The 24,088-nt window shown below is 40.7% G+C and overlaps 1 protein-coding gene across 1 annotated transcript in view; it reads left to right on the top strand.

Annotated features, from left to right (window-relative positions):
• doc2b (double C2-like domains, beta) overlaps positions 1–24,088 on the top strand; it is a 216,895-nt gene that overhangs the window by 20,279 nt on the left and 172,528 nt on the right. Inside the window, exon 7 of the mRNA XM_088907213.1 lies at positions 13,162–13,333. Within this exon, the coding sequence (XP_088763339.1) occupies positions 13,162–13,333 (172 nt within the window). The remainder of the gene's footprint in view (positions 1–13,161; positions 13,334–24,088) is intronic.

Here is a 24,088-nt window from a genome sequence, read left to right as displayed (position 1 = left end):
GTAGGTGGCTACAGGATAGGATATTAGTAGTGTTATACAGGAATGTCTCTGATATACTGTAAAATAGTCTTAACTCTACTCTTGTACATTTTCAAGACCTGCATTAATTTCAATATTAAGACCACAACTCTATTGTTGCATGAAAAGCTGGTATAATGTAATACTGGGAAAATATGGTTTGATCTCTGCCATTTGATTTCTCATACACCCTGATGTGCACCCCCTGTATTCAAAGGCATTCAATTAAATGGGGGGAAAAAACAGTGTCGCACTCATCTGTTAAGAGTAACAGTAGGTCATTAAGTGCCGCTGTGGACAGGAAAGCCGCTCGAAGCGGAGGTGTAAATGACTGTGATAGCTCCGGCTGCCTCTGCTTCTCCTCGTGTGGCTGTTTCCCATCCCACACCTTCCTTAGAAATGTTACAATTTCCATACATTACCATAATCGCCCTCTGCGGGGCCCTGTCTCCGGTAGAGCCTGCACTGTGGAGGGAAAGTCATTTTTTTAATTCCATTTTTTGCCGTTCTAATACTTGCGCCAGATGTGAAGGCGAGCAACGTTGGTGCCAGCAGGCACCGGTGCTCCCAGAGCTGCCATTGTCTTTACCTGCAATGCCCGCTGACACCTGTGGAGGGCACTGGCATATGGTCTTGGGTTACAGCACACATGGGCCTCACCAGTGGACATCAGTGGATCCTCACGTGAGAAGACTGCTCTGAAATTGTTTGATAATAGGAATAATGGGGATTTCATTAAACAGCGATTATACTGGATGGATTAGGCAGTTCTAGAATTTAGAAAGCTATGAGGAAAACTGAGGAATGAATGATACCTGAAAATTACAGATGATATAAATGATTCTATTTAAATATTCCTTTTTTGTTTTATGCATAAAACAGCAGTTAAAACTTTTTGTTTTGTTTTGACAGATGTTTGAGGACTGTGGGGATTCTTTTTAACCCCTTGCTTTTACCTTTAACACATGTTCTTGGTGCTTCTGTTATTTATAATTGTAGTGTTAAATGTGTGTATTATACTCATGTCTGGGGACTGGAAATTGGAAATTATGATTGGAAAGCTGATGTTTTAGCTATTTTATACCATATCCACAGACACCGTAGTTTACCAAATGGTATCTTGTTTGAAAAGGGATTCGGTTAAGTTTAACATCCTTTTCCCCCACTGCCAAGATGGAAAGAGAAACATCTCATGTGATTTTATACCTGGCTGTGCTTTTGTCACTAAAATCTGATTACTTATATCAGTTACTTACGGGTCACTGTAGTACTGAACAAAATGTTTAATTTATTTTTTCCTGTTGTAGAATTTAAACCTTTTCGTGAAATGGGGAAAGGCAGAATGCATGAAGTGACACTTCAGAAAAGGCTTCTTAACAGACGATGAATGGGTTAACCCTCCTGTGCTGCATTCTGGTTTTATCCCAACGGAACCCTGGGCAGCCTGGAGAGGGTCTTCTTCTTTCCCCTGTAGTTTAACAGATGTATGGTTCAGCTCAGAAGAAAAATTGGCAAAAAGCTGTGTCTGTGTGAGACTGTGGCAGAACGACGTGTGCAGAAGTCCTGTCCTGGCTGGAAGCTCTGGGCACGCCCCTTGTGTCTTATCTCTGCTCTCTAAGCCTACAGCATCAGCTGTGGGACCCAATTGTCTCCTGTTTCAGGAGGCTTGCAAACACATTCAGCTGGCATTCGCAATCTAGTGCGATACAGTGTTCCCACTTGATAAAAGAAGAGTCCAGGGCTTATTTGTTTAGCATGACAAACCGCACTGAGTGTGTGTGTTTATCTCTGGTCCTCAGTGCTGATCTGCTGGGCATGCAGTTTCGGTCCCTTGCCCATCTATCCCAGGGCATCTGGAGCTCCTGACTACGACTGAGGTCAGCTTCTTCAAGCTGACCTCAGTCGTAATTAGGATAGGAACATTAGAACGGTTACAGACTAGTGGCGGATATTCAGTTTGTTTGGTGGTTAGTAGGCAATTGATCCAAGGAGCTCGTCCAGATGTTCCTGGGAAGAAATTGGGGTTGTGACTTCAAAGCACGACTGTGTTGCCTGTCCTATTATTCTACATCTCCGGGAATTGCTAGGTTTTCCTTTTTTCCTTTGCCACCTACAACCCAGTAACTGAGGCTTCAACCAGCAAAGGCTCAGGCCGTTATCTGCGATCGTGAGGTCAAGCGCAAGTCACGGCACTAGCCGACTGTGACCACTATCCCCCCCAGTGCTGATGCTCACGCGAGCTATGGTGGGATTAGCCCTCCAGGGCTCTCCTGGCCCTTGCAGCCCCCCAGGCATGTGGCGCTGGCAGTGAAGGTCTTGCCTCTCCCCCCCCCCGTTGGCCCTCGCCCTACGGCACAGGGCTGTACTGTCTGGGATGTGGTAAAAGACAAGGAGCTTGAAGGTGGGCTGCTGGGAGGAGTTCTTCATTCCCCTCTCGGGGGGGACTGTGTTGGGGCTCTGAGAGGTGCAGGCTGTGACTTGAAAAGAGTGACACCTACTGTATATCCACCATCTCACTTTTGAGTTGCTTATTTTTTTGATGGTCAGTACCACAGTGGTGTTGGACCCTACCCACTGTAAAGGAAGCAACAGGTGTTCTTGCAATCCGAACTGTGCACTGTCTCTGCAGTCATACCTATTAAGAGGCAATATTAGGAAAACCCACTTTGCATAACTATGTAGCTGTGCAGGCTTTATCCTAACTGCAGCTCTGTGTAAATATCCTCTAATCATGCTAACAGGCCTGAAAATTGCAGGGGGAGTTTTAGTATTCCAGTTGAGATCTTCCTAATGAAGTTGCAGTTATATAATTCATTGCTACATTGTTCCCAATAGCCTTTAGGACTTTAAATTGTGAGTCTTTTCGACAATCTAATTTGGATTTCTAAATAGTATGGATGCAAAAAAAGGCTTTTTAAAGGAATAGTAACACAGGACTGCAGTGCTTCTTATTTAAAAATAAGAAATGTTGCTCTACGTGTATACATGCATCTTTGCATGTTTCTTAAAAGATAACATGTAGGAATTCAGCTATGTATTTCCTATTCACTTGCTATCGCTAGAGGATTTTTATTTAATTTATATGATACGGTTAATAAAAATATTTGTGTAACATCAGAATGAAGCAACCCACTGACAGCATTACAGTTATTTTTAATGGAGTACAGTGAAAGAGGTTATTAGTTGTAGGCAGAGTTGTGCTTCATCAGTAGGACTCTAAACTTATTCTTTAAGGTATTCATTGTAAATGGACTGGCAGCATTAATACAATAATTAGCCTTTCTGCTCTTCAGAAAGCATTTCTAACTGTGAAGTGTGTGACCTATCTCCAGGGCTCTAATTATGATTCATAAGAAAAATCAAATGCAGATACATATGCATGTCTGTTAGTCTCTCATGTATTATTTCCCATATATAGGTGTATTTCCTTTTATAATGTAAACAAGAAACCAATCTTTTATTGAGACCATAATGATCCATACAGCAGTTGCCCAGAGAGACCGAGGGCAGTTTGTCAAAACTTGCTGCTGTTTTTTCCTTATTTCATTTTTTATAAAATGTGTGTGTATATAGTCCAAGGTTCAAATCCTACCTAGGAGATGCTGCCTCTCGCACGTCCATTTCCTCACATGGAAATGCTGTATTTAATTTTTTTCTTCAATTCGATTCTTCAGGATGCTTGTGGTTTACACTATGTACTCTCTTCTTGCCTGTATTCTCTGACAAGGTGTCACATGAGATTCAAATGGATTTTAATTAACTTCCAAAGCAAGCCATCATTTTTGCACTTCATTCTACTTTTTTTTCTGCTTTTTAAATTAAAGGTGGTTTCACAAAATATTCCAAATTAAGAGTTTAATGCCTTTAATCTTGTTTCTAATTCTGAGCTGTTCAGTGCCTTTGAAACTAACATATCAATGTAGCCTTTTATTGCTGAAATCAGGCAGTTATGCCCCTATCCTCCCCAAAGACATTCCAAGACTTGGCTTGTGACACATGGTTCTGTTTGGAAATGTACAGGTATTGATTTAGGAACCAAGGACATCTCCATAGTGATTTCACGTCCCTTTCCAGAAAGGGGGATCTGTTCATTCATTACCAGATTGAACTACTGTAAGTACTGACCAGCTATGGGATCCAGAATGTGCAGCGTTTCACCATGCTGCTGTTGAAGTGATATCAGATGTGGCGTTGAATTAGTCTTTGTGGCTTTTCAGTAGTTCTGTCTCCGTTACAGCTGATAACACTTGACCCTCAGCTGGCTTCCTCTGAGCCGGCAGGCCTGGTTCTGACCCATTCCTCTCCCAAAATGACTTTTGTCTGGATGACCCTGTAGTCTACTTTCTAGCGTTGATGGTGGCCCTAATTCTCCAGCCCCCTGTCGCCTGGATTTCAGACAAAAGCCAGTCTCCAACGGTCTTGCCCGCAGCCCCGGAAAACCAATTTCACGAGACGCTGCCTCTCGCATGTAAATTAGCAATGCTATCATTGCGCTAATTAAAACGCCAAAGGAAATGTTACTGTAGAGATTTGCATTTCGGTTGACGCGTCCAGATCTGTCAAGGAGGCAGCTAGGGGTCCTACAATAGTGCAGGGGGTCTGAGGGTTAGTATTGGAGACCAGAAAGCTGTGTAATCTGTAGAAGAGCTGGGTTAGATGGTTCCCACTAATGCTTGCACAGGTCTTAGTTTACTTTGTTTTATTTAATTTGGCTTTTAAAATGTTGTTCATTACCTGCATGGAATGGCTTAATGTGTTTTTAAGTACTCCAAAAACGGCTGGCTGAGTTTACTGAAAAGGAAAAAAAAAAACATTTAGTAATACCATCTGTACTGCTTCCTTTGTCTTGAGTATTAATTGGGAGCATTTAGAAAAAGAAGTCAAAACTCAGGAATGTAAGGAAATTTGTGAACGGGAGATACGTGGGCTTTGAAAATACACAGCGGAAACTTCAGATGTCAAAATTTTTTACTACACTTGTGGTTCTGTCCTGTTCAAAAACAAAGACGTAGGGAACCATTTTAATTTTAACTTAATAAAATATTTAAGCTGGGAAAGCTGTGGGCAGGTTGACTGTAGAACGGAGAAAGGAAACTTACTCGGAGACATCATAGCCAGGTCAAATTCCATTAGCCTGTACTGGATTTGTCTGTGATACTAATAGAAAAGGTGAGCTAAAATGATACTTTTAAAAAAAAAATACAGAGAGTTCTGGCAGCTGCGAAGGAGGTCATTAAGATAAACTCTGCAGGAGGTTCATATGGAAGTGGGATGATAACCTCAGATTTTAGTATCAGCCACCAACGTTAACTTCCAGCCCTGCTTCAGAGACTTGGTCTATAAAGTGCAGTAGTCATTTGCTTCTTTCTCTGGAATTCCTCCTTTTGTGGATGGGTTTTGCCCTCATTAATGGTGACTGACGTTCAGGGATCATTTCCCAAGTTAAAGAACCTCTGTGGAACGTCTTTGCATGGTCTGACAGTTCCAAGTGGCAATCCTCTAAAGCAGTTTAGGATGAACTGTCTGTGTGTCTCCATAGGCTAAAGTGTCAAAATACCTCCATCAAGCTCCATGGCTTTATCTCTGCATTAGATTGAGTGAGGAACAGAGCTGCTAAAGACATCCATCTTCGCCTCAACAACCCAGTTAAAGGAACAACAGATGTGGTCCTTAAAACAACAAAATGGTGGTAATTGGTACAGAGGAGAGTACCTTTGGGAAATACCGGGACTCACACATCTATGTACTGTATTACAAGGTGTAAATCTCAAACAATAGAAATGACGGAGTCTACACGACTATCTTTTTTGTGCTATTTCACTTCCTATGTTTTTAATATCTTTCTGTATGGTCTTTAAGGTTCTCTATCATTTCTCTTCTATAACTGTCTGTATACAGTATAACTGTACCAATGTTAGTGACCTGAATGTAGTAACATTTCTAAAAACATATTAATCCAAAGCAACAGCAGGGTATCATGTACAAGTTTTGCTTATTGTTAAAATGCACAGGGGAAAAAAAAGAAGGCAACGGTGTCTTGGAAAAGCTTCTGCTCGCTCCTGGTCCTGGTCCAGTTGAAAACTCAGTGAGCCATGTTCTTGTGGAAATCAAGGGGATGACCTGCCTGTGTCTTCTGTAGTTAGGGTCCTAGGATAGCTGTTAAAAAAAAAAAGCTTTTGCTGTATAGCTGTATAACTTAAGGGGTTTCTAAAAGCAGCTGTTGCAGGTTTCTGGATAGCTGAGACCTTTTGCCATTTCATGTTGGGATGAACACTGCCCAGTGTCCCATACAGATCGGCTCCCTTGCCTTTGTGGTAGAAAACCTTTCCTTTGGACCCAAGTTCAAATCCTACCGAAGGATAAGGAGAAAGTTCTTAACAAGTAGCATTTCTCTAGGTGGCCAACAGCCTTAGGGATATGACCTTCCACAAGCCCCCAACTGAGTGCGAGAGTAACGATGAATCAGACCAAGATTCATAGCTGAGGAAAGCAATGTTTCTCTTTAGCATTGAGAAGTTCTACTCAATTTTCTATTACAAACAAGAATAAACCTTTTTGAGAACTTTTTATCTGCCAGTAAGACCCTTTTTAGGATTCAGAAAGGCTTCCTAAATTAGATCTTTTGTATCTCATGATGATACAGAATGGCTGAACCATGCACTTATTTTGTGCACACAAGATTTATTGTATTGCTTTGTTTGCAGATATTCAGCCAAGTTTCTGAAGAAAAGATGTTTTAACGAGGAGGGGAAAAAAAATTATCTCATCACCAGATTTAGCTTGATTCATCTGACCGAAAGTTTGCCTGGATGAAAACTTTATTACTGAAGTTCTCTTTTTGTTTTGGATTGTTTACTTTGTCCTGGGTCTAAGTGTTCCTAAGAAGCAGTTGCAAAGCAGTCTTTGTGAACAGAGACATTTAAAGCTGTCACCTGAGTCATATTGTAGAATCCTATGTAAGCTGTGATTAAACACTAACTTGGAAACCTTTCTGAGTTTGTCTAAGCAAAGTTTCAAAGCAAACTTTAAAAAAAATGATGAGTTACCTAATTTAACATTTTTCTAATTGTGTGAATTAAGTTGCTCAGAGCACTGAGCCCTCATCGATACAATTAAAACCTAGCATATCAAACAGTAAAGTAATAAAACATGGAAATCCAGTTGAATGTCAGATGAGCTCAGTGACATTTTTATCAGGTCGCATGAGTATTAGTTTTTGTACACATTATATTATAAAGGGCTTTAGGAGCTTCTTTGCAGTATACTTTATCAGAGAAGGGTTTTTTAAATTGAGGTTTGTAGCTGCGGTTCCTTATATTTTGTAAGATGGTGGTAGGTAGAGACGGGATGGTAGATCTTGTTGAATCCACATTCCCCAGATAACTGTAGGGAATGACCAGCCATCCTCTGTCAACTGACCAATTGGAGGAAGACAACTGGGTGGGTGACCGTTAAAAAGCAGGAATTTCTTAATTAGGGCACATTTCAACTGTACTCTTTTTAGCTGATACTTGTCTCATGGGTGAAAACGTCTGTGTTGTACCATAACTGTTTAGATTCATTAATTGTTCATCACAGGTACCACTACTGCTCCTGAGCTGCTATGGAGTGAAGGAGAATCTTCCAACATGTTCACTGGGCTCGCCACTCACTTTTTGGCAGGCTGAGTCTTATGGCCGGTTGGTGGAACAAGGTGTCTCTCACTGACTACAAGCTCGTGGGTACCTGGCAAGTCCTAGAGGTTGATGTTGCACATCAAGATGAGGTTGTAGTGTGCTCTTTAGGAACTCACAGTCACCATCATCATGAACCAGTGATACCTGACCTGATGGGCAGAGCCACTTATCATTTGCAGTCTTCCGACATATTCACTGGGCTTTTTTTTGGCAATTCTGGTGTTGTCAAGGAATGCTCGCTTTGGACTTGCTAAAACTAAAACTCTACCAGAACTCTACTGGTACATCACATCATGATCATTAAAAATAACTCCTAGAGAGCCCCAGTCCAGCAGGTTTTGTAGATCATCATTAAATGTCTAAAGATATTGAACATACCGAGATCTGTTAAAGAACTGATTTGTTCCATTGAGTAATTTAGAGATCATACAGGACAAAAATCTAAGTACTTGTCTGTCCTCAAGGACCAGTGTTCTCTTAAATGCTTGATTCGTAATTTGGATACAGTTTTTTTCCCCTAATCTTTAAGAAGAGATTACCTATAACACCAACTGGACTGGAGCTCTCCAGGACCAGGGTTGGAGATACCCGATTTAGATTACTATAACTATTTTCTTGTTCTTTCTAATATAGTATTTTTTATTATTTTATAGTATTTTTATTTGTGCTTATATTGTATACCGTAGGTGACAGTGATTCATGCAAATGACATGGCTGCAGAACTTGCAATTTGCCTGTTAACATTTTGAATTCCGTGAAGTGCACCACTGAAGTCAGCAGGAAAAATGGAAACCAGACAATTAACTTCCATTTCAGAGAGCAGAATGATCATTTCCTGAGATGCCTGTTTTAAGCAGATTGACAAGCCTCTTCTGCTCTTCATTACGCTGTAGGCCTACTTGTTCAAGCTCCATCTATTAAAAACAACAAGCAAACAAAAGAGGGAAGCGCATTTTTCCATGTTTACATAAGTAGCCGAGCAAAAGGCATCAAATTACATGGTGCAATGGACACAATACAAATTGAAGCTCTTGAATATAAATGAAGCTTGCAGGCAAAATGAGACAAAATCGTGTTCTGCTCAGGCATTTTCTCTTTGGAGTTCTAGTGTGCTTCTTGTTTTTTGTGACTCACAGCACAGCGGCTGGATTGTTCTGACTCAGCATACCCACAGGTGTCAAAAGTGGAACTTTCTCATCCCCAGTTCTTTGTGGCATCCAGGGATTTGTTAAACTGTGGAAATTAGTCAGCGGCAAAAGCAGCCTCACAACTCTCTTGAAACAAGAAATAGTGGGGGGTTTTGTTTATACCCTTGAAATGCAATGAAGAGACTTACCCAGTAACTGCACTCCTGTGTAGATCTGAGAAGGCACAATGTTACCTTCCTCAGAGCAATTTAAAGAATTTTATTTGAGTGCTTTTCGGGCAGCTCCAAGGACTGTGCAACAAGAAACATGATCCACATAACAGAAGTGATCTGAAAGGGGAAAAAGCACAGCAGTTGGTTTTGTAAAACCAAGTTTAAAATGAAATGATACCTCTGAAGATTCCATATTTATTCTAACGAAGAATGAGTCTGAGACGGAAGTTGTGACATTTCTGGGGCTTACGACCTCACTGAACCAGATGAGAGCCTGACTCTTCAAAGATAAAGCTTTGAAGGGGCATGTAGAAGCTTACCTTTTCTCTTAAGCTTTTCTTTTTTGTTTTTAAAATACTGTATATATTTGTATCCAAACAAACCACATGCAAAAGTGCTTGTTCTGCAAAAATAAAGCATCAGGTTGTGTTGGCCATGAACCCTAAAACTGTAAGGCAGCAGGTTTGTGAGGGTCACTGAGAAACTATCTGTGTGCTCTTGTTTGTGTCCTTGAATATAGTAATATATATATATAATAAAGGTGCTGTCTTGGTGCTGTTCCAAATGGCTTTTTTTTTTCCCTTAGGCCTTCATTACACTTTTAACAATCTCATCTCTCGCAAGCACAGTTTTCCCTGTTCTTTTTTGCTTCTTCGCAATTATTTTTCCCCCTTTTTGTACCAAATTGGTAATTGAGATTTACACCTGAGTTGTCACTGTTACTTCCCGCTGCCCCCCTGACAAATGAGCCCTTCAGAACACATTGCTGGCCAGGCAGATCTCCCTGCATCTGGAAAAGTATTTATGAACCTTCGGGTATTTAGCCTGTTTAGTCAGAAACTGCTAGTAAGCACCAGCTAGCTCTGCGGGTCCTGCAGGCCCTCCATGAGCCTCAGGAATGAGGATTTTGAATCCCTCTTGATCCTGGTGGTGCTCGGCCAATCCACCATTGGTGCTTGGCTGTCCGTGCAGCCTGGACTCCATTACTCCGATTCGTGGCTTCATCGTTCAGCACCAGAACCTCATGCACCGCTAGAAATGAAGAATGAGAATGAAAATGAAGGCATGTCATTGGTTTTTTTAGTTTTTAGCCAGTGTTACAAAATTTCAACCATGGGAACAGATCATTCAATCTGAGTGAGAGTCAGATGGATTAAAAAAAAAACATTTTCGTTTTTGGTGACCTTGCAGTGCTGTTAATGCTGTTCTGAGTGAGAGTCCATGTGATAGCATGGGGCTGAATACCACCGATATGGGCAGTCAAAAAAGCTTCAAATTCTTGCACTTATGTGCAGCATGATGCAGAAGCATAACGCATTTAATGAAGCCCTTGTCCTTGAATGCTGTGCTGTTCCTGACAACATACTTTCACAGTGCTATTTGAAACCGGTTTGAATGGGTCTAATACAAACCTAAGACCACAAATTACTGAAGGTCAGTATTTAGGATCCTGACCTATTTATTTTCGATACATTTCCCCCCTCAACCCAAATTGATGTTTCTGACACACAGTATGTTCTGCCTTTGCTGCAAACCTTTCTGTTTCAGACATGGCAGGTATTTTCTGTCTTTCTAAGTGGATTTCCTGTGATTTTCTTTCACGGAACATTGAAAAAACACCCAGCTCCAACCTTGTTATCTCTCTCATCCTTGCTCTTCAGAAGACAGAGTGGGATGTACTTTTTAGCAGTAAACTACACAGGATCTCACCAGAGCTACCTGGCAGATTTAGATAACATCCAGTTGTTAGGCTTTTATCCACTGTCATCCCCTTCATTATTAATTTCACTTGTATGGTATATTCAAGAGAGCTGCTTTCAAATCATTGCAGGAATGGCAGAGTTAGACTGTGCTTTTGTTATCATTGTTCTGTAAAGAACACAGCTTTAAAGGGTGTTAAATGAGAAAATGGTTTTGGTTCTGTTAAATATTATTATTGACTTAATTACTAGTTCAGCTGAGCATTGTCAAATCTCTTTTTAATTGGAGGTATTGAACATCTCTAACCCCCATCTAACATTTACAAGCATACAATAAATTGCTGCTCTGGAAGGTTAATTCACCAGAATTCAATCAAGCCTGCTTTGTCATCACAGACGTAGGTGCTGCACTGTCTTTAAGTGTTAACAACCAAACTATTTTGTGTATTTTGGATCATTCCTTATGCTCTTCTATTTATGTAGCCCGTTATGCTCAGTTGGTTCCTAGTAGCTGATTGATCTGAGAATCTTGTCCAGACAGTTCTTAAAGGATCCCAGGATCTGTTTGGCAGGATCAATAGCACAGTGGGACAGTTCTTTTCCCATCCCTCTTTTATTCTTTGGGTGAAGAGGCTCTTCCTGAATTAGCCCTAAGTACACACTCGCTGCAGTTCAGAAGGAAAAGATTTGTGATTTTAATGTAAAGTCCCTAATACTCACATATTCTGTCTCTTATGATTTGAAAAGCAATGATGACTGTTTGGTTTGCATATTGAGGGTTTTCACTATCCAAATTTATTTAGTATTCAGATGTTTTTTTTTTCATGTGCATTTTATTAACCTGCAAATTGATTAAAAAAATGTTAGCACAGCTATTGCTAGATATCTCATAATATTGACAAGTATTTGCATAATGAAAGTGCTTTTTTGCAAACGTGGAGACAAGCATGAGCTTTATGATAGACTGCCTGTCGCACTTGAGTACATTGTAATGACTTCTTGAAACTTGTCTTCTTAGTCTCGTTCTTTCCTGTGGCAGCGAAGAAGGAACAGAACTTGAACTGAGTTCCTTGTACAGCTAATTTCCTTTTGTGTTAAACCACCCAGGCGTGAAGTGTGTGCTATCAAGGAAATCGTCTGACAATTAATTTGCTCTCCTACAAAATCGTGGAGCACAGCAGAAGCTGTTTGGAAGAGAATTCCTTTTTAGTGTGTGGGGCTTCGTGGTGCGCTCTGTGTTCATCTCACTGACACACACTTCAGCAACTTTTCATCATTAGTCAATCCAAGCAGACTAATTTGAAATGACTTTCTCTATTTCCACACTTATCTTTTTAAAAATGGACAGAAATACATTCTTTCTTGCATTTCCACTTTGCTTGTTGGCCAAATGCAAATGAAACTCCTTCTCACTCATTTTAATAGAAGCTAATCCTTTCATTAATTCGTTGGAAAGCACAATCATTTGGTATTATTTTTGTGTGCCTTCTGTTGCATGACAGTATGTAAGACACTAATTCACCATGCCTTTTACCAGCTAGCACAGATGGCCAGCTATACTAAAATAGGACATTGCAATACTGAAGAAGACATGCTAGTGGATAAAATGTTATCACTGTAATTTTAAACAATACAATTATTCAAATTTATAATAGTTGCTAGAGGATATAACGGGTATCTCCAGCGCAAGACCTGGAGAGCCCCAATCGTGTTAGTCTCATACTGTAGGTCACCTGCTTACAGTATATTTTCAACACCTGTAAGTCATTGATAAATCACTCTTCAGTTAAGGGAACATAAATGCAAAATAGTCCATCATTTTTAGTTCTAAATGATATCTTACCAAATTACTTACCAAATCACCTGTTCGACTGATCACAATGGAATTATCCCAGATGTTTGATATTGATGATTTACATGGTAATGTAGAAAACCTGCTGCATGGGTGCTCCATCTGCTGTACAGGGGTTAAACAGATACTGCCAACTGAAATTAACTTCAGACAAATACCAGAGACTGATTTTTTCAGTTTCCCCAGGCTAAGCAAAGCTGAGCCTGGTTACTACTGGGACTACAGTAACACAAAAATTGGGTTGTGCCGATATTTAATAAGTTCGGTACCCTGCCATAATGAAAAAGAGCCACTCCCCACACACACACAAACAAATAGAGTGGGGTCATCCAGGTTTCCCAAAGCCCTCTATTGCCCAAGGTACAATATGAGGCTGCAGCAAAGCAAAGCTGCAAGGTACTCTTGTGTGCCTTCCTGCTGTTTTATTCTGTGCTTGGTTTCAGAAATCCTTATCCTCTGCCTGGCGCATCTTCACAGTTTGAATATGGCAGGCCTCTGTGTGATCCCTGCAAGCTTGCTGATGTCCGCGCCCATGCATCTTTTTCTTCATTTCAGGTGTGGAAGCGTTCGGGGGCCTGGTTCTACAAAGCCCTGCCCAGGTTTGTGCGTCCGGTGAAGGAAGCAAGCAGGGCGCTGGAAACGAACCCGCCGGTGACCGAGCCGGGCGTGCTGCAGCCGAGCAGGAGCGCACCGGCGGGCCGCACCTACAGCTGGGCGCGTAGCAAAGGTCAGTCACGTGCCTTCCTCTGATGCGATGACCCTCATCTTCAGCTGTACCAACAATTGCTTCAAATGGACATGGTAGTAATTCGGCAGCTCAGTGGTCAGCATCACTGTCTTGCAGTGCTGGGGCCCTGGGTTCAATTCCTGGAGTTTTGCCTACAGTACATGGAGTTTGTATGTTCTCCCGTGCTCGTGGGTTTCTTCTGGGTGCTCTGGTTTCCTCCCACAATCCAGAGGCATACTGGTAGGTTAATTGGCTTCAGGGAAAATTGGCCCTGGGGTGTGTGTGTGTGTGTGTGTGTGTGTGTGTGTGTGTGTGTGTGTGTGTGTGTGTGTGTGTGTGTGTGTGTGTGTGTGTGTGTGTGTGTGTCTGGCCAGTGATGGACTGACGTCCCATCCGGGGTGTATCCTGCCTTGTGCCCATTGCTTGCCAGGATAGGCTCTGGCTCCCCCGGAACCCAAATTCAGAAAAAAAACACTTGGAAAATGGATGGATATGCCTCACAGCTGACCAGGGGAAGAAATTGCTTTTTGGTTTTAATAGATGCCTATGATTGAGCAAACTTCTGCATTTTTATAATAGGTGATCATTTTATGAAATTTCTCACCTATTAGATATCAATTCATTGTGATGAATCAGTCAGTTGATGGTGATTATATGTTGATTACCATAAGAGATGGATGAAATCACCTCTTGTGGATGAAACTTTTCTATAAAGATGGTACTTTTTTCTTTTTTCCTGATGTCCCATTGGTGACATTTGAGATAACGCACCTGAATCTGAAATTGGCACAGGGCTGATACCAATTACAAATCCCAATCAGCTTTTTAGCTACCGAAAGCAATTTTATACACATGCCATTTGATGAATTACTTTGTGAAATTAATGAGCTTTTGATTAAGTTGCATTACAAGCACGATAATGTGAATAATCATATGAATCCACCATGCTGTCATTTGTAGGTTGAAAGATACGAGTAAAAAGTCTCAGAATACCTTCTTGTAGATTTGATTTCAGTCATGTGGGCATGACACATGAGACCAACATCCCTGAAGTCATTTCATTTGTAAGGGATCAATAAAGCAATCGAGATACAGGTGACTGCTTTTGCGCAACTTCGATGTTTTAGATGTTAATACAATAAGAGCCCATCTTGCAACCTAGATCTTATGACCCTTTTCCTTGGGGAAAGGAAAAAACCCAGAGCTATTTTCCATTTTTTAAGAAGCCCCTTGCTCTTTGAACCCTCTCTCCCCTGCCTCCCATTCAGTGCTTTTTAGAAGATGAAAGGTCAGTGTCCTTTGTCTGAGTATCCCAGGTGAGTATCCAAAAATGCTTCTCTCCCCTGCACAGCAAGAGTTCAGGACAGAGCATATTGTGTTCAGTTCTCTGAATCCTGGCGGTTCGTTTAGTCAGTATTTGCTGATTTCCTTACAGCAATGCTTTGTGATGTTCTTTTGCTGTATAAACCAAGCACACAAGTGGCTTATTAAAATGTCTGTTTTTGCATTTCTCTCACTTTTGCAATCCCTCCATTTTATGTTTGTTCCACTAATCCAGAAGTGATGCCTTAGTCCTTAGCTATTCTGTGTTCTGTGTGAGGTTTTCACAATGAAGGCAATCATGTACTGTAAACATTTCTGAACCTTTACTATGATAATCAAAAAAATCTAAGAATGTTACATTTTAAGATGGCAAAATAGATTAGCAGAGCTTTTGGACAAGAGAGCCTTTACTCTCACATGCTAGGGCTAACACACACAAGCGATTATAATAAAAATCATTTCACTTCATTTTGTTTTATTCTTTGTGGAAGTAAAAAGAGTTCTCCATTCACAAAGCAAAGCTATGGATTATAGGGCTTTGCATGGTGGGTCCATCTTTGGATGATGAAAGTATGCTTTGCATTTTTCGTGTTTGTGGTTTTTCTCATTCCTGTTTCAGTAGTAGGTAAACGTTTTTTGCTATTGTTCTTTATGATTGTTTTTTTTTAGAAAACTTTCACGCCTCTGCCTCAGCTCAGCTGAATTTAGAAATAATTTGGATTTTGAATTTGCTCACTCTGGATTACTCTGTGCTTGGTGGCTGATTCGCAGTGGAACATTTATTCAAAGCACCTCTTCAGTTCTCTTTCCCAAGCAGAGCTCAGATTGCACGCACAGCTGTGCACCTGCAGGGCTGGTGTTAATCTTCTCTGATGACTTTTTCATTTCTATACATTTAAGATAATTGGTATTGATGTGTTATAAATTCTCTTTTAATGTGTGTCAGTCTGTCCTGATCATATCATTATTTACTGCTGGTGTGCCAGTGGATGTATGCAAATCTTGTCTCATAATACACAATTAAATTTGGATTGCTGTGGCTGTAAGGCTGGTACTCTGCAGAATCTGCACGTGCTTCATCAGATTCATGTGGATGCTTTCAGTGCAATACAAGATTTGAAACCGGACGCAACATAGAGCATGTTATTGTTTAAACTTGTTTACAAGATAAAATCGTCACTTTAGTTTAGTGTTAGTTTGGTGTGATGCACCAAGTGAATTAAGAATCAAATTGAATTGTTGGTCGAAAACCTTTTAATTGTAAAATGTCTAATTGCTTTCTTCTTTATATTGGTTTCCATTTTCTTTGCAATACACTGCATCCTGGAACTGAATTGTTGCAATTCCACAAAACCAGGAAAAGTTCTTCAATTCACCTAGAACTACTGTACTTTGTTTTGTTACTAGTTGCGTTTCTTTGCATCCCTCCAGAGTCTACCTAGGAAGGCAGTATCAGTGATTCAGTAACATCACCAGAAGCAAAAGGAAAGACACTTTTGCTCCATTTCTGATGTCACTTCTGTGATTTCTGGAAGTTGCTCACTTTTGTCAGTGTGATCTTGTTGCTTTTTGTCATCGGTTCTGGTTTGTTACACAAATTCCAGTTTATAAGCTAGAGCTAGAGCACATGGTTTAACAGAAGCAGTATCATGAAAGTTGTTTTAATGTCTCTGCATTAAGGTCCGTGAGCTCTAAAAATAGTTTTCCCTTTTGGTCTTAATATCAGAGAAAATATTTGCTTGCATTTCTAAAACATCACAGGAGTCACTTAACTCTGAATAAGCAAGTCATTAATTGTTGAACTATTGAGAAGATATTCTTTTTTATTCATAAGATGTAAATAGCTTTACTATCAATGCAGGCTACATAACCCAAAATGGCAAGCATAATGGAACAAGAAAATCAAGTCAGTCTGAAGTGATTTATTACCATCTTTACAAATATGTAGAGCAGTGCTGATGTAACAGTTTTGCTCAGGCAATAACTTTGCTTTGAATTTGCATACGTAAATCTGTTCATGACTTTATTTGTTTTTAATACTGATTTGAGATGTGATGCTGAAAGATGAACCATCCTTCATTGTGTATTCAGAACCAACAGTCACAATAATCCATCTCACTCTAAGAACATTGCATTTTCTTTTCTATTAGTGAAGCTGATTTTCTGCTGTTTTTTGTGTTTTATTTACTTGGCTTAATGACAGTTACAGGATGTATACTGTTTACCACATATTAGGAGGGCCCTGGTGAGTAGCTGTCTGTTCAAACTGTATTTTGAGACAGAAAAGGTGATCACTTTTCTGTGTTTAACATTTACCCTCATTGTATCATTTGCTTTTCCTGCATAAATACCAGGAATTCAGATTTGTGAAGTACCCACAAAATGTGCTTCACAGGTGGAGGAATGAATATTATCCTCTGACACAGCTCCAGAAGGTCATAGATGTCCTGGGTCGTTAGATGAAGTTAGATGCTGTGACACAGCAACTGATGTATGTGGGGCCTGTGTGTCACACATGGAAGGTATGGTTAAGGTCCTGGTACAGTCAGTGGCAACTCGGCGGCAGGCTATTTGAGTGCAATAACTGGCGCAGCGGAATAGATTACTGCCCACCACGAGTGTGCCCATATTCGCCAGAGGGCAATGAAGGTCCAGACCCACTATCTGCAAACCCAGATTGAGTTGGTGCTGGTTGTTTGCCAGGATTTGTGGAATGCTTGGGCAGAGCTGGGCAGTCTACTGTAGTTCCATGAAGAGTTTCAGTAGTGGTGTGCAGGGACCGACTGCACATAGCCTGTTGTAGAGAAGATAGCACCTCAAGATTATGTGGAAACGTACTTAAAAGCTTTTGAAAAAAAAAACCCAGCAGAACACCTACAGGTACATTTGGATTGCTGCAACTTTTCATCATTGAGTAATGTTACTTCCCCAGCTCCTGGATGCCTGGTGACAGGATCCCTCTGAAGTACTGTAATTGAGCAGGCAGGCCCTGTCAGTTACACATCTCCCAACCAGGTTGGAAAAAGAAGGGGCAAATGTATGATGCAGATCTCTTACAAACAGCGAGGCTGTTGTTCCCTTTCTTGCAGTAGACGGTACAAGATTCATTAAAGCAATGGGAGAGAAAGAGAGCTTATCACTGCTGATTTTTCAGATTTACATGGGAGACATTGAGACACCCCCCCAATCAGTGTTGTTATTCACAAACCACCATACGGAGTACCAGAGACAGACAAAGAGGCATTTGATGTCACTGCGGAAAGTATCAGCCCCTATTCCTGCTACATTATACTTATTCCCAAAACCAGATGGGACTTGGAGCTTTTGTAAGACTTTTGGAAGACTTCACATGGTCTCTACATTAAATGCCTGTTCAAGCATCTTATGATGATCCTGTACTAATGGGGTCCAATTCTAATGAGTGCCTCTTTTTGAAGACTGATGCTTCAAAAAAAGGAATGGAAGCAGTTTATCACAGAGAAAAAAGGCACAGGTCATTCTCTTCCCTACCTCAGCAGGAAAGTGTTGCCAAGAGAATACAGCTATGCAGTGGTTGATAAAGAATGTCTCGAGAATTTACCTTGTTAACTGACCGCAGCCCTTTATCACACATGAAATCGAAGAAAAAATGCCTGCGTTACAAGATGGATGATCTGGTCATTCTTTTCATTTTCCAATAGTGGTGGCATACGATAGCACTATGAAAAATAATACTTGAAACTTCTTTTCCTGAGTTCCAAACCTTGGAGCTGCCCAACTGAAAAAGTTCTGATCCTTCACCTACAGAGGGAAGCTATATTGAACACTTAGAGAGAAGGTGGCTCATCTTCATTATCACCATCATGATGTCTTTTTTGGTCACCCGATCCATGCGTCTCAGCTGGCTTTGCACTCCTTGTACCCCTCAGCTGATCTCTGTTTGCAAGTTCTTGGATCTACATGATCACAGCAAACGTGTTTGTCTGGGTAATTTCAGATGGGATGATTAATCATCAGGAATTGACAGGCTGAGAAAGGAAAGCGATGTGGCCATAACACTGGTCCCAAGCTTCATAATGTTACTGGCCGTGATCAAAACAACTGCTAGAAGTGCCAGCTAGGGCTTGACACAATATAATAAACTGTTGGGCAAAGCATGGTGGCAACATGCCCAGATTTTCTTTCATAATAAAAGCAAAATTAAAATCATCCTTTCCTATATGTTTCGCCCAATACAGAGCAGCTGGAAGCAGTTTGCTGAACCTCGCAAAAAGCATTTTTGAACAAAGGGAAGATTTGTGTAAAATAAATTCAGTGTGACAAGACTAAAGCTTAACCATCTGCTATTTATGATAAGTATTTAACTGGAGAGCAAAGAGCACTTCTGCTGTGCTGCATATATAGGCGTCTCCTGCTTGACAGCCATTCTGCTCAAGTGTGCTGCACATCTCCAAAAGGACACCTAACGAGCAGGAAACAGTTGTGGGACTTGAGCTCTCTGTTAATGATCATCTTTGTATTTGATGTGAATTGTCAATTATCGCTCTCTTTTACTGGCTTGTAAATTATTTTCTATTTAAGGTGATTCATAAGCTACTACAAAATTGGCCGCGTCCTGTGTGAAGTGCTATCCGTGCACGTTCATGATCGTTTTCTTGCTGTTTGTCATCATGCCGGTAATTTGTTTGAATCAGCAGGTTTATGCAACTGATCTGACCACGCTTTCAAAAGCTTTACCAAAAGCTTCTCTAATTCTACAGCACCCCTGACCCTATTTTTTTCCACTCTCTAGACGCTTGTAAGGAATCCAAATGGACAGAGTGTATCATTAGCAGTCCATTTGTTGGTTCATTATTCTGCCCATGATGTCCGTATTGTTACCGAACACATAAAGTTTGAAGGATGAATAAAGAAAGTGCTTGATATTGAGCAATTTCCACAGCAGTTATGGCTATATTAAATGTTCACACTTTATCCATTTCCTTTCAGATTCAGGGTTTCTCTGTTGATTGGTGCGCTGTCAGAAAATTTGAACCGATTGGCACATTCAAAATTCTTTTTTTTTCCCCATAACCACAGGAAATGCATTCATTGTTTGGACATCTGTATGTGTCAGAATATGAAGGAGAAATTAGTGTTTGAGAAATGGTGTTGTCACTGCCCGGCCTGTTTCCAGTGTGCCTGCGAAAGGAATGACTCATATAGCAAGCCACTCAGCCAAGGTTGTTCAGCACAGCTGTAACCTCCAGGTTCCATGTGCTTTTCTGGAGCTGACAAATCGATTGCCCAAGGGGCACATGTCACACTTGGAGCCAGATGACTTTTCCAATCACCTCAATCTCAGCTCTTCTAAGTTTCAGAATACTAAAAGGTTCCAGAGGGTCAAGGCTTGGTGCTCAGATACATTGATGAGATCTCTGTAGCTATTAAAGTAGTCAAGATAAGACAAAGGCTTGGTAAAATCATACATTTTCTTAATTGCTGTGGTATAAGAGTTCTGTAGCAGTCAGGCTTGAGGACATGGAGCCTGCTGGGCTGCAGGTTTTGTTCGTTGTGGTGGGATGTTTCGCGTCCGGCTCCTCTAGAAGTTACCTCTCCTGTTGTCCATTGCCCCCTCCTCCTCGGAGGTCTGTAAAACAGGGATGCCCGTGTTTTTTCAGATGATGTCCATCGCTGTGGATCTCTGTTCAAGCCATCCTTTGTGCAGGTAGTTTCAAGAGATTCTGTTCCTTTAACCTGTATATGACATTACAGTACAGTTACAGTATGCTGGTTGCTTTTTGAGCTCTTTGTCATGCAGTGGTGTCCTTTTAGTAGTGTGGTGACCTACTAAAGTGTACGTAGTATTCTAAGCAATTGGTGTCTTAATAGTTTTAAGATTAAATCATTTGATTTGTATTCTAGTCTTTTCATTATATGGTCTAGCATTTAGGTGGCAAATAACAGTTCTTCCACAAATGTCCACCTGTGGATGTTTGTTATTTGCACTACTAGACTATGCTCAGAAGAAGGTTTTTTGTGAAACAGAATTGAGATGGGAATGTATTTTAAGAGCATAGTCAGCATTTTTCCCATGTATGAGAAATGTTTTAAGACTTTATAACCTAATATAACAATTCATGATTTACCATGCTGTTTATTAAAAACCAATTTAATATGTTGCATATTTTTCCCAGAGTGCACTTACAGGCCTGCTTGTTTAGGAAGTAATTTTATTGTACCTGAGTACCAAAGCTAATTTCATCCAAGTGTTTGTTCTGCAGGTGAAACAAGTCCAGTACAAAGAGGCCACTCCACTTTTCATTGTCAGTTGTATCTGGTGAAAAGGAGTGTTGATCATAAATGAACTGGCACTGAAAATTGCAAGGTAAATATAGACTGCTTTTCCTGTGCTCCATAGGGTCTGGTTAAACTCTTAACAAGACAAGTAGTGGAATTATTCTTGGCAATCAGCCATTTACTGGTTTTCTCACCTGTCCTGTTTTACTTTGTTTTATTCTCCTGTTTCCTGCAAATATGCACGTAGTACATTATTTTTAAAAAAATTATGTAATACTGATATAATTAGGAAGGAGTGAGCTTCTGGTGCCTCTGTCTCCTCTGATCTGTCTCATGGTTCAGTCAATCAATCAAAGTTTATTTATCAAATGCACAAGAATACAGTGTGCAGCAGTAATTGCTGGCAATGAAATGTCTTTTCTGAGAGCTCACTGGGGGGGATAAAAATAAAAATCACAAAATTAAAAGTTACAGTATAAAGTTACATAATAATAGTGCCATAAAAAAACTGAAGTTTTAAGTTAAAAAAACTAAAACTCAATATAAATAGAACTGCTACATGTCCAGGGTGTATGCAATACATTATGTCCAAATAGTCCAATATGCAATGTGCCAAATACAATGAAAACTGTATGTCCATGTAACCTAACCATTTAACAAAGACCCTTGGGGTGGTTGCTGAAAGTGGCAGCAGCTTGGCTGTTTAGCAGTGTTATTGCCTGGAGGTAGAAGCTGTACTGTAATCTGTTGGTCTTTGACTGAATGCTTCGATACGGTTTACCGGACTGTAGGAGAGAAAACAGTTTATGACTTGGATGACTGGGGTCCTTAAGAATAGACCTGGCCTTCTTAAGACATCTAGCTGAGTAGATATCCTGGATGTTTGGTAGCTCACAGCCAGTGATGACTCTGCGGTACTTTGCGATTCCGGGCGGAGCAGCTCCCAGACCAGGCAGTGATGCAGCCAGTCAGGAAACAGTCATTAGTGCACCTGTAGAAGCTGGCCTGGATATGTGATGGCATGCCAAACTTCTTTAGCCTGCGGAGAAAGAATAGGCGCTGCCGTGCTGTTTTAACCACAATGTTGGTGTGATGAGACCAGGTTAAGTCCTCTGTGATGTTAACTCCCAGGAACTAAAAACTGCTGACCCTCTCCACTGCAGTCCCGTTGATGTACAGTAGATAGGTGTGTGACCTCCTCCCTGATGTTTCCTATAATCCACAATCATCTCTTTAGTCTTTCTGATGTTTAGAGAGAGGTTTGTAAAGAGCAAAACTCTTTTGTAATTCTTATTGCAGTCTGGCATTTCTGCATTCTTTTAAATGGGCACAAATTGAAAATTTACTGCACAAAACAACATAACAAAGCAGGAAGTAACCGTTATTACTGTACATGCCAGAGTTATGCATCAATAAATTCAGACACTATTTGACTGTTTGTCAGGAGCAGTAATGAATCCAATCAATTTAGCCAATGGTAAAGCATATAGATTTGTTAATGATGGAAGATAGTTTCAGGAGTAATTATGTCATAAAGTGCATTGATCATCCTAATAAGATTAAGATTAAGATCACTTTATTGGCCATATAGAATTTCTTGCATTTGGAATTTGTCTTTTCACATACCCCAGCTTGCTCTCCATGAGACACACAGACAGGGAGAGAAGCTTGGGGTCAGAGTGCAGGGTCAGCAGTTGGGGTGAAGGGCCTTGCTCAGGGGCCTAACGGAGTAGGATTCCTCTGCCGGCTGTGGGATACGAATCGCCAACCTTCCAGCCACAGGCGCAGATCCTGAGCCACAGACATATTTGCAGTGACCATGCATCATAAGGCGAAAAAAAGTGTTGAGTGCTTCTGCTCACTAATGCCTGCTAATCCACACCACAGTGGGAAAGGGATTTGGCAGCTGTTCTCTGTTGTACACACTTGTACAAATTCATAGAAACAAACACAAAACAACAGCACATGTTTAACTGCACTGGGGAAATTAGCTTTTAGGAAGTCAAGCAAATAAATAAGTACAGTTTCAGCTTGCTTGGCTGGCGGTTTGTCTCAATACATTCAGTAAGCTTGTCCAGCTAGGAAAAAACATACTGTACAGAGACATACTGCTAGTAATTAACACTGTTATAACATTAATATTCTTGAGATGTTCAGTACATTGGCTCTTATAAATATTACATACGTTTGCTATTGGAATATCCTAAGACATGTACAGTATAGACGTTTTAGGCCTTCTGCTGTGACCTTGGTTCTCCTGTGGGTCCTTCTCCCCATAATCATTTTATTCCAAAACTGATATAAAATACTGGCCTCTGGGAGCACCTGACTGACACAAGCAATTAAGAGGCTCACTCAGAGTGCAGGTGGAGTGCTATAGCCCTCACAGTGGTAGTTTAAAGCAGGTCATTTCACAAGCTGACTGTGACCAGTACAGAATATAAGTGGCAAACACACAGTGGCTGAGTGCCTCAGAAGTGGCATTGTGAGAGTCAGCCAAGGCTTGCAGTGTTGTCAGTGAGGGAGGTGTCACTCATCCAGATGGCACTAACTCTCCTGTAAGAAACTGTGGAGCTTGCAGACGAGCATGACAGACTAAACTAGTGTGTCTAAAGGTCACCAAAGCAAGCAGTGCAGGAGCTACAGTCATAGAAGCCAAACTGCACTCCAAATCAAGAGGCATATTAAAATAAAAAGAATTGGGAATGTCATTTGTTAAAATGAAGTGCAGGACCTTGTGGCCTCTACACTGTCATCACTTTGGCAGTATATCAGCCACGACAGGAGCATTTCCTTGGAGTACAAACAAGTCAGCCCATTCTGTTAGTGCAGCCCTCAGCACAGGCCTCAGTGGTCTTTGGAAATGCAGTGTTCTGAAGCTGAATCAGTTAGCTTTCAAGCCCTGAGCCTCACAAAGATGATCCATGAAAATATCAGAAACTGCTTACTGTTTGCTGATCTGTCAGTGAGTACTGATTCAAAATGCAGTATAGTGTCTTATAGGAAGTGCTTACTTTTGAGGATTTTGGTCAGAATTCCCCCAACACAGGGCAACTATACAGTAGATTCTGTTTGCATTTACTACAGTATATCTGTAAGTTCACTGAGCTCTGGGAGCATGTTTTCGCAGTTTCAGCAGGTTTTGACATCTGATAAAGAGCATTTGACTCCATG

Source organism: Atractosteus spatula, chromosome 27 (assembly GCF_055471065.1).
Source record: "Atractosteus spatula isolate fAtrSpa1 chromosome 27, fAtrSpa1.hap1, whole genome shotgun sequence".
NCBI classification, from domain to species: Eukaryota; Metazoa; Chordata; class Actinopteri; order Semionotiformes; family Lepisosteidae; genus Atractosteus; species Atractosteus spatula.
The sequence above is the reverse complement of the archived record's forward strand: the minus strand, read 5'-3'. Positions and strand labels throughout refer to the sequence as shown.